Raw genomic sequence first — 19,161 nt, forward strand, 5'->3', positions numbered from 1 at the left:
GATCCAAATGGCAATCCCTTTTCAATGGTGGTTTAGGCTTTTCTTGCTTTTTCTTCTGTTCTTAATGTATTATTTGATTTTTCATGCTGATCACTCTCTTACCAATTACTATGCATTCATTCTTTTAAACCTGTATTTATCAGGTGCTAGTGAATTGGCTGTTCAGAAAGCTAAAGCTGAGATTACAAGACTTATTAAAGAAGAACTCATCAGACTGGTAAGATCCTTAATGGAATTTTTTTATGTATCCCATCTTCTCCAATTACCTTTAACAAAAATCACATGATAAAATAATCTTTTGATTAGTTAAAAGTCCTGTTTTCTGTGGCGTATCTTTGACTATATAAGCTTTAAGTGAATTAATGTTTCAGTTTTATTAACAGGGAAAATATTACCATTTTGTGATCAAAAGGACACAAAGATAGAGAAAGTGACATGTTTATTCTCCACAAAAGCAAATACTTTTTATCACTTCTCTACACCCTGGACTCATGTCCTTTGAACTCCATTTCCTTCACCAAGCTATCCGACCTAATCTTAAATGCTGGCCTAAATTATTGTCTTCACTACTAATCCTGGAAGTGAATTTCATGACATCACAACTTCTAGTAAAGAAGTTTCTTCTGCCCTTTTCTAAATCTTGTGAAAGTAGTGTCTTATTTTTGACCAATAATAATAGTCCACTTCTGTTTGCCCTAATGTTATTAAACATTCCTATTAACACTTTGCTGTAGTAGTTCCCTATAATCTTCAAATAAAGTTAGTCAACTTTTCAAGTCTTCTCTCTGATTTACATTCTTCTTGCTGGGTAGCATCACAGTGAATCTGCACCCAATACTTAAATTAGGATCAATTTTGTTCATGGGATGTGGACGTGTAATTGATATTCCATTTTCTCAATGTCCCAATAAACCCTCTACAATCTTAATTGTTTTCTGATCTATTTATCAGTGGCTTTTGTTTAAACATAATATATTCTTTCTGCCCATTTTATTTTAAGTCTTGCTCTTGAAGGAGGGGAAGATAAGGAGGGGTAAATTAATGAAAGAGATTTTCTGTCTCCTGGGCCTGAAGTTCCTCCACAGCTACTGTAGCTGTGGTGGGCAGGATTTGAACAGCCAGTGGATCTATGTCTGGGTATTCATGATGCAATATGTTTTTGGCTGGGGGAGTATTTTTCCTGGAGGATATGTAGTCATAATGCAATCTACCCTTCATGGACCAAGTACCAAAAAGCAACAAAAACTACTGTTGCTGGAACTCAGAAAACAGAAAATGCTGGAAATGCTCAACAGGTTAGACTGCATATGCAGAGTGAGGGACAATTATTGTTTCCTATCAGAGACAGGAAAAGTTAGAAATCAGAGATGTGTGAAGTTGCAGAGAGGAGCAGGGGGTGGAGAACAATGAGATTGACTGTAGTAAACTAGAGACAAAAAGACCAAATGACACAGACAGTTTGCCAAGGCTATCTGAGGAAAAAGTGGTGAAAGGTTAATTCAAGCTAATCTGTCTGGACAAGGTATAAATGGAAGGAGATGAATGAGGGATAGGAGAAAGAAAAAGAAACCACGCTAGAACTGTGGAAAACAGGATACTGCATTTGCTGGAAACAAGAAATAAAAGAGAGTAGTAGAAATGAGCAGCATGTGGAGTGTAAAAAAAACGTTTAACATTCCAGGTTGCCATCAGGATTTGTCAGTTTTGATATAATCTGGAACGGTTGATTGTGGAACAATTGACATTGTTCTGTTATACTCTGGGGGCTTTGCTCAGCTTCTTAATGAAAGTTACAGCTCTCATCTTTTCCCCGTAAGGATAAATAGCCAATTTCAAAACGCCCACAAACAAGGGGCTTTAAGTTTCTTTTGATGGGGATTTGATTTTGTTGATAATGTTAAAATGATATTTAATATTCAAATAAATGCACGTAAATCCACATAGTTATGTATTTGTGTAGTGAGTTAAAATTTTAAAATGTTTGTTTTTATTGCAGCAAAATTCATACCAGCCAACCAACCGTGGACGATACAAGGTTTTGTAGGAATCCTGCAAAATGTGTTACATGTCTACAAATTGATTTTAATGGTAGTTCTTTATTGTGCTTTCATTGATTTATTCTCTCCATAATGTTAAAATTACAATGCATTTGAATTTTTTTTTAGCTATTCTACAGAATCTGTAGAATTTACTTTGTGAATTTCTGGAAACTGTGTTCTACAGTAATAGGTTTCTGTTGATGTTAGATTTTTCCTAAATCCAACTTATTGTAAGTGAACAAAAAGTACTTATGCTTTTGAAGTGTAAAAAAAGTTGCATTTTGTATCCTTGGATTACAGAAATGTCAAGAAAGTCAAATAAAATGAATATTATGTTTAATTTCATGGATTTCTTTAATCACCAAACTTGTTAAATTTGTTTGAAGTCATACCAGTGATAATCATTGTGTGTCATCTAATGAAGTCACACCTGTCATCTCATTGCCAATGGGATAATGCAGAATTTTGACACCCACAAACTAGGAATTTTTGGGCTTTCTTATGAGGATTGGAGTTTGTTTTAATCTTTTTTAAAAAGAAAGGAAAAAGTGACAGTGAAAAGCTTTTGTATTTTCATTTCTGTGTGGAGAATCAATTTTTCGAGGAGTAAATCCACTTTGTTTTGGTGATGAAAAAATGCTCAAATAATTTTGCACATTCTTTGGTAACCCATAGTCTTTGTCTATGACTCTAATTGTTTGACCTGGGATTTAGCGGTAGCAGTGAGCTGCCCATCTTACCTGTTAACTTGGAATACCTATTATAACAGCAGCTTCCCAAAGGAAATGGGCTCAACTGATCAGTGAAGCACAGTATAGGGCCTTCCATCTGCAAATGAAGCAAGATCTTGGACTTGAAAATCAGAATGAGGTATTTTCACGACACTTTGCTCAGGATGTAATGGAGGCATTGCCGAAAACAGATCTCTAAGCTTTGGAGAAAATGGTGCACAATATAATCTGAGCTAGAATGCTTGGTGAACAAGGTTTAAGTGGGAGATGAGGAAAATATTGTAAATATCATCTATTAAAGTAACTTGTGAGGATTATGATTTCAACAGTAATTGGAGTGAAAACAGAGCATGTGCAACAATAATGTGTTTATTGTAGGGTTTGAAGCTCAGTGTGGGCTTATAGAGCATGTATAGAGTTTTGTTCAAACATAGAGAGGACAAGAACATGGGATATTATCTCCTGAAACCTTATATTGGCATCAACTTGGCCTATGTTCATGTATAGAAATTTATAAGAATATAACAAATAAAAGGAGTAAGCCATTCAGCTTGTCATGCCAACTCCACTATTTAATATCATGGCTGATCTTTTGCCTCCCTGCCATTTCCCTAAACTAACCCCATATTATTTGATTATCTTAATATCTAAAAGTCTATCCATTTATCTTGAATATCTTTGGAGACTGAGGCTCCGTAGCCCTTTGGGTAATGAAGGAATTTCTTCTCATCTCTGTCCAGAATACTCAGCAGTTCATTGAAAGTATATTTAGCTTTAGCCAAAAGGCAGAAAGGTTATTTTAATTAACAGAAATAAGTCAATGCTTATAAAAAGCCACAGTATCCAATACTCTTGAACTAAGCTTGTAAATTCCACAATACAGAGCCGTTCCAAACTCTGATTATCAGATTGTGAGGAGTCCTGGACAAAAAAATCAATCACATTTTCATGTATGAAAGGGAGCCATTTGGTCCAATGTGTTTGCTTCAGCTCTCTGAAAGAGCCAGTTGATAAGTGCTATGAGGTTTGATTTATTTATATGGATATTTATTATGGATACTGTGTCTACTTTTTGTTCTCCTGTTAGTGTTCTTAAATATGTTAATTTCCACTGGAAATTTGCTAATTTACATCAAAATGCTTTACAATTTTGAATGCTGAAGGATCTTCCACTTTTCTGCACTTCTGCAAAGAGTTTCACTCAAAGCTAAGGCATCTTATAACACAGATTAATTCAGTGGCCTTGATATTCTCGAAGTAGGCCATTAAAAATAAGACTCTTGGGCTGGATTTGTGGTTGTAATGATAATGAAAGCTGTAGCTTTTGCTGTTATTACACTATTCCAACTGACATTAGCTTCAGGAATCTGCACAAGCAAACTGTTAGATATTTTCAATATAGAAGGAGGTCATTTAACCAACTGTGTCTATCTTTCAGTGCAGAAATCCAGAAGTTCCTGGCAATGTTAACCTAACCTCCATGGAAGACTCTGTAGATGTCTTCCAAAAATTAACTTAAATCTTTCTGCAGCTGCCATACTAGTCGACATTTTAACATTTTATGTTCTCTGCTGTAAAACTTGTTATAGTTGAACACAGGTCAATGACTGAGGTTCATGAATGCAATTGTTCATTTTGTACCAGTACTCACCCAGACCCCTGTTCCAACTTATAAAACCGAAATAGGGGATCTCCTGTTAGCTAAACAATTGATCTTTATTCTCCCTGCCTCGGGCATGGGGGTCTTCCTGGCAATAGTTAGTCTCTGGAGTTCTCACTGGTCTACATCCAAAATCCTTCATTATTATTCTCTTATCAGTTCTGTATTGTCTTACTTAGATTTCGTTGGTTCTGGTTTATCTGGCTAGCCTGTGTCCACTTTTCACTGGCTGTGGCCCAAGGCTACAGGTAGCATTATTCCTCAATGCTTTTCTCCCAAATAAGGACTTGCCCCTGATGTCATTCCCTTACTTTTCCTGAGTCAGGCCATTTTAAACCAGTTACAGCCAGCTCAAGTCAGACACTGGGCTCAGGTTACTTCGGTTCACAGACACGGCCTGCTCTTCCATAAGTCTGCAGCAGGATATTGGTAGGGGCTTTGTTATGTCCACTTTCAATTGCTCTAATCCAGCCATTGCTGAGCAAGAACTAGTTTCAAGAAACAGTTCACGAAATAGTGGCCTCCGTTTCTTCCACCACATGGCAACAACAAAGGCATTCGTTTTGTCTCCTTCAACTGTCCTTGACTCATTCCAGTTAGATGTTTTACAAATTTTTAATTCCTTCAATTTCATGGCAAACATGTATAACTGAGCTTTTAACACCACACCAAGAAATAGTTATTGTTGAGCACCTTGCTGACCTAAACTCTAATTTAATGTGTGGATTCAAATTCCCTCAATTATTATTTCATAATTCCAGGTTTACCAAAATAATTATTTTTGTTTTAAATTTTCAAATATTGACATTTCAGCTGCTACTTTAATCTCAGACCTATGATCCAATTTTTCACTCTGTAAAGTGTTTTAAAAAATGTTTTTAATAAAGCTTATGACAATACTTTAATGAGACCAGTGATAATCGAGTAATTTCCCTGTCAGACACATTTGGTGGCTGAGATTTTTTATGCACAGAAATTATATGTAATTATCCTCGTATTACATTTTTCAGAAGGAACTACTCTGTTCTTATCAGGAGAAGTTGCTGTAGTTTGTTTCCTCAGCTCTTTAAATAGATTCTATTTTTAGAATAAATAGATTGTTTTGTCGTACAGGAAAATCTTTGCTAAGAGTAATATGTGCAACTGATTAAAAAAAAAGGGCTTTTTAATTTCCTAGTTTGATGCCTGCTGGAATTCCTCAAAAATGACTGGGTACTCATCCTGCTTGATGCCAGAGGTCCACTAAAGTTTCTGCCAGAATTAAAATTATCATCAGGAAAGGAAAACCCATACCTAAGGAAGTGCCTAAACCTCTGTTGCCTTTGCCACTGATCCTAAAGTCTAGGCCATTCACAACCACTGGTGCTTTTGTCATTTCCATCCAATGGCAGAGTTCTGTTGTGCTGGGATGAGGAATCTGTTTCTGAGATGTGAGGTGGCATAGGATTGGAGTCCCAGCCCAGAAATCAGGAGGAAAAGGTAAATTTTATTTTGCTTTCTTTTTAATTATTTCTAAGTGTTTTAATGCTAACTAATTTTAATTATCTTTTATTATTTGCACAAATTTTAATAGAGCATTCAGAAAGAGTTAATGAAGCCAGCCAGCTTTGACAGGAATCAAGGCTCCACCTCCAGTCTTACCTGATGTCAATACCTGTCAGTGCATTTTGAGAGCAAGGTCTCAATATACCCCTAAGGTATACTCAGTGTTGAGGTCTTGTTACCAGTTCCCACAGCTGGAGAGCCAGTTTGCCAGGTAAGTGCAGGCAAGCATGGGCCCCAAGTGGCAGGCAGAATCCTAGCCAATTTGGCTCTTTTTTAACGTAGCCTATTCTAACTGTAGCATAGTCAGTGATTGATGAGGGTTTGGTCTCTTGTTAAATACTCATTTCTAAATCTTGGAATCATCTGTGCCTTCCTTTTTACAGTTTGATAATTTGGAACTCCTGCTTTCAAGGATTCCTGTACTATCTCCTAAAAGTTCATCCACAATCAGTAGCACTGAAATACTGAATAGTAGAGGCAATACTTTGTTGGCAAATTCATTATGTTGATTTAGCACTGCTGCCTGAGATAAATTTCTCGGCATTTCTCTTAACCATACCCTGTGTCCCAGGAGCAAAATCTTGTGTTATATTATGGATGTTCTGCCAACACTCTTCACACATTACTGCAAAAGGTAATTTCAGAAGCAATCTTGCCTATTATGATGTAAATTTTTGATTGTACTGAATAGTTTATCATGGCAAGAGACCAACAATGGCGTGTTGAAAAGTGTTCAGTACTGGAAACCCATGAGGATTACCATTCTAATAAATATTGCAAGAAATCACTCAATCATCTGGCGCATTCAGGTCAAAACTAATGATCTAATTTTCAGAAGGATGTTTACATACAAATAATACAAGAGGGCTAATGGGGAACTGAAGTTACAGGAGTGCTAGCAGTGCTCTGCCACTTAGCTTTGTCACACCAGATCAGTGGTATTCCTTCACAACAGGCAGACAATCTTATTAATTTAACTGGTTAAGTAAATACACTCTAAACAAATTGTATTTGTTGTTCTTCTGTGATACTGAAAACCTAAAACAAAATGTTCTGGAATTTTAGTTTTTGCTATACATGTTTGGTTATAGCAAGACAAGCTTTGTACTCCTGGGTGGTAACACTATTTTAAAATTTCAAAAGTTGTTAAATCAGCTAGTCTGGATGCACCCAATCTCTGTCATAAAGGAGGCATAAAACTGAAGGCAATCTTGCAGTATTTTATCTGGTTAAGATTACAAGATGGAATACAAACATTTCACCTTGTTGAAGCATAATGTGGTTCTCTTGTAACATCACAAGGTTATTGGAATAACGTTAATGAAAAGTTCAATTAAGCTTAACAGCCAGGCAGTAAAAAATACTGAAATATAACAATATAATGGCTTAGTCAGCAGAATCAAGAGCAAACAAAATAAAAATTGATAATCTGAAATTTGATTCCAATTAGATTGGTCAAAATATGCAATGAGATCTGAGCTATGTTGGTCAGGAAGTTAAGAAGGCATCTTGCCATTGTTGGCCAACGCATAGAATGCAAGAGTAGGGAAGTCATACTGGAACTGTAGAAAACAGTATAGAAGGGAAGTGATAGTATTAAAGAGGCAAAGAGATGATGTACAAGGATGTTGCTAGGGCTGGAGAATTATAGGTATGAGGAGGGACTGTCTTTGGAACACGAAGTGAGGTGAAATTTAAACAAGGTGTATAAAATTACAAGTGACATAAATAGTTTGAATTGGATCTAATACAATCTTGATATAATAATATATTGAATAGGAATGAGCTATTTCCCTTGGAGAAAAATAATTGGGGGAGAGGGGGCATGGATTTAAGGAGGGTACAGAGGACCTGGAAGAAGACTGAGGACCAAGAGATTAGGAGTACAATTAATCTAGTGATTTTTGGCCAGCAAAGACATTATGGTCTAATAGGCTGTAAATTCCATTGATTCCATGAACCTGCACTGGACTGTTTACAATGACTTGCACTCATTAGCTTCCTCTTTACTTCCAACTAATACCATTAGAACCCAAATGGAAACCAGCAAACATTTGGGGGGAGTACTGTTGCACAGCTAGTAGAGCCACTGCCTTACCATCCCAGCGACCCAGGTTCAATTCCCACCCCTGGTATTGTCTCTGTGGAATTTACGTGTTCTCCCACTGACTGCATGAGTTTTCTTCAGTTGTAGCAGTTTCCTCGCACAAGCCATTGATGCGCAGATTGGTGGATTAGTTGGCCACTGTAAATTACCCCGTGTGTAGGAGTCGTCGATGAGAATCTGGGGTGTCATGGAGTCATATAGCATGGAAAAAGGCCCTTCAGCCCAACTCATCCATGCTGACTGTTGCCCAGTGAGCTAGTCCCATCTTCCTGCTTTTGGCCCATAGCCCTCTAAACCCCGCCTATCCGTTTACTTAACTCGATGGCTTTTAAATGTTGCTAATGTGCCCGCCTCAACCGCTATTTCTGGCAGCTCATTCCAAATACGCACCACCCTTTGTGTGAAGAGCTGCCCCTGATGTCCCTTTTAAATCTCTGGCCTCTGATTTAAACCTACAGTATGCCTGCTTGTCTTTAGCACTCCCTCCCTGGGAAAAAGACTATGTGCTTTCATCCTGTCTATGCCCCTCATTATCTTATATACCTCTATTAGCTCACCCCTCAATCCCCTACATTTCAGGGAAGAATGTCCTTGTCTACGCAACCTCTCCTTGTAACTCAGGCCCCCAAATGCAGGCAACATCATGGTAAATCTTTTCTGCACTGTTTCTAGTTTAATGACATCTTATAATATGGTGACCTAAACTGTACACAATATTCCAAGTGAGGCTTCACCACCATCTTATATAACTGCATCATAACTTCCCAGCTCCTATACTCTGTGCCCTGACTGATGAAGGCTAGCATGCCAAATGCCTTCTTCACCACCATATCTGCCTGTGACGCCACTTCCCACGCACAAGGCCGTGCTGACTGTTCCAAATCAGACCCTGTCTCTCCAGATGTTGGTAGATTCTGTCCCTCAGAATCCCCTCCAGCAATTTACCCACCACCGATGTCAGACTCACTGGCCTGTAGTTTCCTGGCTTGTTTTTGCTATCCTTTTTAAACAATGGTACCACATTAGTCACTCTAGTCCTCTGGAACCTCATGTGTGGCCAGAGAAAAAACAAAAATCTCTGCAAGGGCCTCCGCAATTTCTTCTCTAGCTTCCCCACAAGGTCCAAGGATGCACCAGGTCAGGCCCTGGGGATTTATCCACCTTAATGCACTCTAAGGCCTCCAATATCTCCTCCCTACTAATTCGTATGTAGTCCAAGACATCACTCATTTTCCCCCATTTCCTTAACTTCCATTGTTTTCTCCACAGTAAAAACTGAAGAGAAATAGTCATTAAAAATCTCACCCATTTCCTTTGGTTCCACACTTAGACAGCTATGCTGATCTTTAAGGGGACCTATTCTTTGCCTAGCTACTCTTTCACTCTTAATATACCTACAGAATCTCTTGGGATTTTACTTCACTTTGCCTGCCAGATCCTTCCCATATCCTCTTTTTGCCATCCTAACTGTTCTCTTAAGTGCACTCCTACACTTTTTGTCATCAAGAGATTCACTGGTTCCCAATTGCTTATGCTCAGTGTATGCCTCCCTCTTTTTCTTAACCAGAGCCTCAATATCTTAAAGTCAATCAGGGTTCCTTAAGCCTGCTAGCCTTGTCCTTCACCCTGACAGGAACATGGAGGCCCCGAATTCTTGACATCACGTTCTTAAAGGCCTCCCATTTGGCAGACGCTCCTTTCCCTGCAAACGATCTCGCCCAGTCAATCACTGCAAGATCCTGCCTAATGGCTCCAAAATTTTCTCTGCCCAGTTCAGGACCTTAACATGTGAACTGACTAATTCCTTCTCTATAACTATTTTAAAGCTAATAGAATTATGGTCACTCTTCAACACACACTTCCGCCACTTGCCCTACCTCATTCCCCAGGAGGAGGTCCAGTGTTGCACCGTCTCTAGTAGGTCCCTCTGTATATTGATCAAGCAAGCTTTCTTGGACAAATTTCACAAATTCCATTCAGTCCAAGCCTTTCATACTATGGTTGACCCAGTCAATATTAGGCAAGTTTAAAATCTCTCATTTATACTACCCTATTTTATTTACAACTAGCTGCAATATCTCTACATACCTGCTCCTCCAATTCCTGCAGACTATTGGGGGGCCTATAATGCAATCCCATCAGAGGTACTATCCCCTTTCTACTTCTAAATTCTACCCATATGGCCTCACTGGATGATCCCCCAAGAATATCCTCTCAAAGGACCATTGTAATGTCCTCTTTCATCATGAAGGCAACTCTCCTTCCTCTCTTACCTGCACCTCTGTCACGCCTGTAGCACCTGTAGAATAAACAATGGGATGAATATAGATCAGTGTAAATGGGTGGTTAATGGTCGGCGTGGACTCAGTAGGCTAAAGGGCCACTTTTTGTGCTGTTTCTCTCTAAGACTCTATGAATTGTTCCACTTTATCTTTATTTAAGATAACATTATTTCAAACATACAACTGTTTGTTTGAAATAATGTTATCTTAAGTAATGCAATAGTTATATATTGTTTTCTTAACTCTGGCAAAGTTAACAAATTAGTAAGTTAGAAACTGGTAAATATTAAGGGTAGGTTAACTGTACATTTTAAATGAATAATAGTCCCCTTGTGGGTCATTGCTTTTTGCTCCGATGTTGGACATTGCTTTCTCTACAACAGCTGAATATTGTAGTTTACAGCATTCATACTTTTCACCTGAACATCCTTCTATTAGTGCTCACAATTTTGACCAGAGTCACAAATCTTTCCCTGTTTTCTAATTGTTTTCCCCTATTGAGATCCTTGTTGAAACATTGATATGAATTTGCAGTTTGCTTCAGGGTTGGAATTCCCACTGAGATTTCAAATTTCATTGTGGATACCTACTATAACCCATCTTTAACACCATGGGCCTTGTGCATTACTAAGCTCCAGAGACAGATCTCTTCACAAAATGAAAAATATGTAAAGCTCAAACAACATTGCCTAGTTTCTAAAACAAATAATAGATAAAATTAATAAATCCATTTAACAAATAATCAGTAGTCTTACTAAATAAGTAATATACTATCTGACTCAGTAAACCAACAAGTACTTGTTCACTGTGTTAGAAAAGCAATTGATCCTGACTCAGAAGAACTGAATAAATATTTATTCAGAGTGGATGATTCAAGGAAATAGATCACCACTAGCTGGTGAAAACAAGTAAAAATCCTTGTGGCCTTGAATGACTTCTCAACATTCACATTAACCTTCAAAGGAATTTATGAGATTTGGGAGAGCAGGGCTTTGGTGCTAATAATAAAAACACTGTACTTCTGTTCCTGATCAATCTTTTGGAGATTTAATTTAATAATTATTATTTTCCAGATTACTGTTGTAATTCCTTTGCCTGTTGTTGTGTTTGAGAAGGCCCTTCAAATGTCCTGCATCTTTTATGAATATAACCAGTAAAATTCAGCAAACAATTTCTCTTGAGATAATATTTTGAGCAACAGCTGCGGGAATTCAATAGCCAGAAGGCCACTGGTTCAACAGATTACATTTTCTCTTCAAATAAAAAAGGCTTATTGGCTCATTTAATTTCAACAACCACAATTTGCACTTATATAGAGTCTTCAAAACAATTTTCTAGTTGCTTCGCAAGAGAGCTATCAGTCAAAATTGGCACTAGAATCAAGAGGACAGGGTCAAGACAGGTGACTAAATGCTTGTTCAAAAAGTTTTAAGGAGGGTCTTAAGCAGGAGTGGGAGGGAATTTTAGAGCACTGCTGCCAATGGTCAGATGAAAAGTGAGGGATTAACAACTCCATGACCTTTTTTTGAGAGTATATCCAAGTTAGTTGATGATACAAATCTGGTAGTAAGCTGTGAGGATGATGCAAAGAGACTGCAAAAGGACATGGGGATCTTAAGTGAGAGGGAAAGAATACGGCAGTTAGCTGCCCAGAGGAGGCCATTCAGCCTGTTATGTCCACACTGGCCCAAAAGTAACTTATGGGTTAATAAAACTTCTCGCCTCTTGATCCATAGACTTGTAGCTATGTTACCTTTTTCAAAGTCACCAAAGCCTTTGACTGCATCAGTTATGAGGGACTGTGGAAAATCTTCTTCCAGTATGGTTGCCCACAGAAATTCGATTCCAGCAATGATCCCTGCCCATCTATAAGACCTGAATTACCAGCAACGGGCATTTCAAGACACTGGAAAAATACGGTCAATGCTACCTCAGCAAAACCTTCCTAATTCACTTGAAGGCTAAGTATGGTGACATCATTGTCCTCTCCCAGCCCAACTCCTCCAGTACTGAGGCCCTCATTACACTCAGTTATCTATGTTGGGTAGGTTGTTTACATGACCCATACTAGACTCCTGAAATGACAGAGATTACCAGACCTTAAAGTCTCCTTGAAGAAATGCAGCATCCCTGTTGACTCCTGGGAATCTCTGTGCCGTAACCATTCAAAGTGGAGAAGGAATATTGGAGTGATATCAAGAACTTCAAGGCCTTGCATCAGGGCCTGCATAAGTGGCAGAAGAAGTGGACCACCTCACTAACTACCTTTCCACCTACATGACTGGCCACTTACTGCCCCATTTGTGCAAGACTGTCCAAAAAGGGGAGAGTGAATGGAATGAGCCCATTTTATCTGGAATTCATAAGAATGACAGGTAATCTCATTGGAAGGAATAAAATCCTTAGAGATTCATGGGCTAGCTGGTGAGAGGCTGATCCTAGAACCAGATGAAAGTCATGTGATCAGTTATTTGAAGGGAATTTTCTTAATGGGGGTATTGAATCCTTGGAATTCTCTGGTAGAATGCAGATGTAATGAGCCTGAGATCAAGAGATTTTCATGCACAAGGGGAAGTCATCAAATATGGAGAAAGGGCAAGAAAATGATGGAGAAGATGAATCAACATCTTATTGAATAGTTGAATGGTTCATACAACTGATTCCTATTCCTATACCTTACTTTAGGTAAAATTAAAAATAGATGTTAATAAAGGAATTTAGAATGGAAATGTTAACACAAAATTTGGAAAAAAATCAGAATGATAGGACATCAATTGGAACAGATTGGATTTATGCAAAAATAAAGTTTGGTCTATCCTGCAAATACATGGGGCCACAAAAATAGATTGGACCAATTACAATTGAGATCTTTCATCGTGCAAATATGGGGAGATTATGTTGAACATTTATAAAATACTGGTTAGGTTACAATGGAGTATTGCATCCAATTCTGGTTACTACATTTTATGAAGTATGTAGATTTTATAGGAATGGTTCCCGAGATAAAGGGTTTCAGTTACAAAGTTACTTTGAAGAGGCTAGGGATGTACTACTTAGGACAAAGAAGATTGAGAGGACATTTGATAGAGGTGTACAAGATCAGAGGATAAATAGAAAGACACTGTTCCAATTAGCAGAGCTTCAAGAACAAGGGGACATGGATTTAAAGTGAAAGGCAAAAGATATAAGGGATGGACATTTTTATGCAGAGAATGTTAATGACCTCGAACATTTGTTCTATAAGACTGGAAAGCAAAGAGAAGTTTCAAAAGAGAATTGAATACTTGAGAGAACATAATTTACAGGGGTTGTGGGGATAAAAGGGAGGAATGGTACTGACTGGATTACTCTAGAGAGGGATTTGATGGGCCTAATGCCTACCTTCTGTGTCTAAGCTATTCTATTCTCTCTTATAGAGGTCACTTAATGCCAAGGAAAGGGAGAAGTGGTTAGCATGTACATTGGAATCCTTTAGGATGGTGCTATCTCATTGGCCTTACCTCTAATAATAGTAAGCTCATGAATTTAAACAAGTTTCTTCTTTGAACTTGAAGCAATGGAAAATGTGTGGGAATTTGTTTAAATGAAATCATTTAATTTAATTCATTTAATTGTTTAGAATAGCAATAAGATTTTCTTGGTAGAATTAAAAGAATTAAGAATTGTGCCTTACCAAAAGATGCAGGTTCAACAAACTGTTAATCATACAGACTGGATTCTAAGAAGTTCTCAAAGTCAAAGTCGAGTTTGTCATATGCACAAGTACATGTATGCACAGGTGCAATGAAAAACTCATTTGCAGCAGCAACACCAGCACATAGCATCACATAAGCAGCATTCACAAGAAAAACATAAATTTATATAAATTATACACAATTTTTTTTTACAAGAAAGAACACAATTAGAACGAAATAAAGTCCTTTATAGTGCAAAGTGGTCATAGTGTTGCTAAACTGTAGTGATTAGGGTTTTGCCGGTTGGTTCAAGAACCATATGGTTGAAGGGAAGTAGCTGTTCTTGAGCCTGGTGGTATGGGTCTTCAGTCTTCTGTACTCCTGCCCGATGGTAGCTATGAAAAGATGACATGGCCTGGATGGTGGGGATCTTTGATGATGGATGTTGCTTTCTTGAGGCAGCGCCTCTTGTAGATACTACCAATGGTGCGGAGGGATGTGCCCGTGATGTATTGGGTAGAGTCCACTGCTCCCTGTAGCTTCTTACGTTGCTGCACATTTGAATTGCCATATCAGACCATGATGCAAGCAATCAGGATACTTTCAACAGTACATCTGTAGAAGTTTGTTAGAATGTTCGGTGACAAGCCAAACCTCCTTAACCTTCTAAGAAAGTAAAGATGCTGGCGCGCTTTCCTTATGATTGCATCTATGTGCTGGGTCCAGAACAGGTCATTCGATATGTTAGCTGCTGACTCTCTCCAATACTGATTCTCCCAGTGTAGACTGGCACATGTTCGTCCTCCTTCCCCTTCTTGAAGTCAACAATCAGCTCTTTAGTTTTGCTGATGGTGCAGCGGTTAGTGTGACACTATTACAGTGCCAGTGACCCGGGTTCAATTCTGTCCACTGTCTGTAAGGAGTTTGTATGTTGTCCCCATGTCTGCGTGGGTTTCCTCTGGGTGTACCGGTTTCCTCCCACAAGACGTACAGGTTAGGAAAGTTGTGGGCATGCTATGTTGGCACCGGAAGGATGGCGACACTTGCGGGCTACCCCCAGAACACTCCACGCAAAAGATAACATTTCACTGTGTGTTTCGATATACATGTAACTAGTAAAGATAACTTATCTATTACATTGAGCAAGGGATTGTTGCTGTGGCACCACTCAACCAGGTGTCCTATCTCACTCTGGTAAGCTGATTCATCGCTATCTGTGACTCGTCCAACAAAAGTAGTGTCGTTGGTTAAGGTATATTCAATGACTAATTGCAATGAATGGAGGTTCATGAACATACAGTGGAATCATCAAAAATCAGACGAAGCTCATAAGTAATTTTGCTAAGTTGCCTTTCCTAATTAGCTACATTTCAATATGTTATTCCAGAACAGATGGAATAAATACACAGCAATTAAATAAATGAGTATTGACTAGATTGTACTGAAGTTCAACTTCTTTTCAACAAGTAAATGAATGGATGTTCGTTAGAATCCAGGACATGCACAGAATAAAGAAGTCTTGAAAAAAATAAGAAACAGTTAAATAAATATATTCGATTTGCCTAAAATAAATAATTTCCCTGGGAAATCAAATAAATATTGCACCATAAATAATTAATTATCTTCCTTGCCACACTGAATAAACATCTAATCCAGTAAAAATATAAACCTCTGCTAGAAAGTTGGAAGGATTTTATACTAACTATTATTTGTAATGAATATGAAGATAAATTATAAATGGGTGATTGTACACAAAATACAGTATTTGAGTTTACATACTTTATATTTTACTAATACAGTGAAGTAACCCTGTCATCATAACCTGCTGAGGAAAGCTACTGCTATTTAGCCATGACTTTTGTCATGTAGCCTGCCATTGGTATTCCAGATCATTAGCTGATGTTGAGTTAGGACATGCTTCTCTCTCAACGCCCAAGTCTTCATGGCTTCGCTGATGTCTCAGTCATGGTGGTTTCTGTTGGTGATACACCATTTTTTTAAATTTCATGTTCATCTTTATTCAGTACAGTGGGCAATTTATTCCCCCCAAGAGGCAAATTTCTTGGAAATTCCATACCTCTTTTTCTGAAAATCAACAACATTTTTATCTAGTCTTTTGGTCTTGTAGCTTTGATGCCAAGTTGAATTATAAACAACTTTCTTCTTGCTGAAGCACATATGGCAGTAGACTCAAGGGATACCTTCAGTCCTGTAAGGAACATTTCAATAGATGGTAGCCTGGTTATATATCATATGGGACTAGTTACCCAAAAGAAGTGAGTCCAAAACTATTCCTTCATGTTTTTGGAAATGGAACTCAATAAATATGAAGCTGATGGTCCCCACCGAACTGCATGAAAAATCCAACTAATTTAACAATGCCTTTCCAAGAAGAGAAGCAGCATCTGTACCTGGTCAATATCTTTATGTGTCTACAACACACAGTTGTCAACTTTTAGTATGATTACAGTACAATAAGTGCTATCTTGCCATTGTTGCCCACATTCTAAGAAAGAATTAATAAAACTTTGAGTCATAGTACATTGGTGATAAAGTTTAATTTCATATTTTCCTCTGCCACTAGTATTCCATTACTTTTTATCTATTCTTTTCCCACTTCCTCCAAGTTAATTCTACAAACTTCTGTTAATTATGCTAAGTTTCCTTGAGTGATTTCCAAGTTCTAATGGCAGCTTACCTCGTCCACAACTGGGGAGGGGCTTGGAAATCAGAATAGATAATGCACTTGGTGAACCTGTGGTGACATTACATGGTAAGAAGAATGAGCAGAGTCAGTAAAAGCTTCATGGTACAATCCTGAAGAGCTGCAGGAATAGAGACACCTTGGATAGAATGCAAGCCCATGATTAAAGGTGGCGGGGCAAATCAGAAGCTTATTAGAAAGCCATTCTGGATTCCTATCCTTACAAATGGAACCATTGTTAACAAAAGCAAGCAAAGAGCATTAATTTTAAAAAAAACTGCAGATGCTGGAAATCTAAAATAAAAACATAAAAATGCTGGAAATACTCAGCAGGTCAGGCTGCATCTGTGGAAAGAGAAACAGAGTTAATGTCTTAGGTCAAAGATCCTTCGTCAGAATTGATTGTTAAAATCTGGTTACATCTCAGTTGGAATATTATGCAGAAGGGCAAGTAATCAAAGGAGACAGACTTAAGGTAATTGGAAAAAAAAACAAGAGGCAACTTGAAAAACATTTTTGACACTGTGGGTTGTGATCTGGAATACATTGTTTTTTAACAGTAGTTTTTGAAAGGGAATTGGATAAGTACTTGAAGAGAAATAATATATGGAGCTGTGGGAAAAGAATAGGGAGTGTAAGACTAATTGATTAGATGTGGAACGAGACAGACATGATGAACATTAATGTTACAACTAGAACAAACATGAAAAATAGTTTAAAATTTTTCTGATTCTGCAGTGTGGTTCTTTGAATGCTGTTGGCAGCACAGTGATGCAGCATTTAGTGCTGCCGCATCATGCTGCAGGGACTTGGCTGTGATCTTGATCTTGAGTGTTTCGGATTCCTCCCCAAATTCCAAAAACTGCCTGGCTACTGGAAGTTATCCCTTAGTAGGTGGCAAAAGAATTTAAGGAGATGTTGATGGGTATGTGAGAAAGAATAAATTTCAGGGCTACATGGAAAATAAGCAGAGTGGAATGGGATTATTGGGTCTGGTCTGCTGGAAGCCAGCATGGACCCAATGGCCTCATCACAGAACTGCATCTGGGAACACTGCGCTGCTCTATTTGATAAGAATTAGTGATTGTATGGTTTGCTATCTCCTCAGTTAGTACACAGGTTATATGCAGTATTAAAACCATTTATCACTCAGCAAGATGACCTGCTCTTCAAATCTTTAATGCAGCAGTTTACACACAGCCAAAGTAACTGTGTTTGAAAAATAGCACACTCCCAATGAAATGTTTCATTGATGCCATGTATTCTCTGGGAATATTAGTTTGGGTATCTCTGTTGAGGTATGTTCAACTCCCAATCAAATGCACTGGGTCCAAAGCAACGATGCCATCTCCTGCTGGGTATCACTCAGCCTGACACGTCTGCTAAAACAAATATGGCTTGGTCTTTGCTCCCATTCAGCCATCATTTGAAGAGCAGCTTCACATAAATTCCCAGAAGCAACCAGATTGTACAAGTTGATGATCTGAGAGGTAACAATACTGGTTAAATTATGCTGGTTGTGTCAGAAGCTGGAGCCAACTCTAGAACCATTAATTTACCTTCAACATTGTCCAACCCCATCTCTCCCTCTTCCTGTCCCTCTATCTCTCCCTCTCTCAGCACAATTTGTACATGAGAGGCAAAATATTTGATTATAATGTTGGTTAATTGGGTAGATGAACGGTCAGCTGAAATATGTTGCAAGTGAACCCAAAATAATATATTTTGAGAGGAAATATAAACTAGTTAATAAATGTTTAACATCAATGGAAAGACAAAGACTTAGGGCAGCACGGTAGTGTAGCGGTTAGCGTGATGCTATTACAGCACCAGCGATCGGGGTTCGATTCCCGTCGCTGTCTGTAAGGAGTTTGTACGTTCTCCCGTGTCTGCGTGGGTTTCCTCCGGGTGCTCCGGTTTCCTCCCACATTGCAAAGACGTACGGGTAGGTTTAAATTGGGTTTAAAATGGGCGGCACGGACTCGTTGGGCCGGAAGTGCCTGTTACCACGCTGTAAATAAAATTTAAATTAAAAAATTAAGGATCAGAAAATATATATTTTTTCAAAGTTGTGAGACATCAATAAAGTTGCTAAGCACACATGGGACACTAGTTGTCATTAATTGGGACACCAAATACATAAACAAAAAAGCTGATCATAAACCTATGAAAGTTAGATTCACAGAGTAATACAGCATGGAAACAGGCCCTTTGGCCCAACTTGTCCATGCCAACTAAGATGCCTTTGTAAACTAATCCCATTTGCTTCTGTTTGGTCCATATCCCTTTTAACCTTTCCTATCTTTAAAAGTTGTAATTGTACCCACCTCTATCACCATCTTTGGCAGCTTGCTCCATATACCGACCACCCTCTGTGTAATAGACTTGCCCCTCAGATCCCCTTGTAACCTTTTCCCTC

At 38.3% G+C, this 19,161-nt stretch overlaps 1 protein-coding gene across 5 annotated transcripts in view; it reads left to right on the forward strand.

The window, feature by feature from the left end:
* The window catches only part of ddx46 (DEAD (Asp-Glu-Ala-Asp) box polypeptide 46), a 42,565-nt gene extending 40,186 nt beyond the window's left edge, over positions 1-2,379 (forward strand). For all 5 annotated transcript variants that reach the window (XM_052014717.1, XM_052014720.1, XM_052014718.1 and 2 more), the window contains 2 exons: positions 144-217; positions 1,997-2,379. In XM_052014717.1, coding sequence (XP_051870677.1) covers positions 144-217; positions 1,997-2,044 — 122 coding nt within the window. In that variant the 3' untranslated portion in view covers positions 2,045-2,379. The remainder of the gene's footprint in view (positions 1-143; positions 218-1,996) is intronic.
* Positions 2,380-19,161: the final 16,782 nt, after the last annotated feature.

This window comes from Pristis pectinata, chromosome 4 (assembly GCF_009764475.1).
Source record: "Pristis pectinata isolate sPriPec2 chromosome 4, sPriPec2.1.pri, whole genome shotgun sequence".
Taxonomy (NCBI): Eukaryota; Metazoa; Chordata; class Chondrichthyes; order Rhinopristiformes; family Pristidae; genus Pristis; species Pristis pectinata.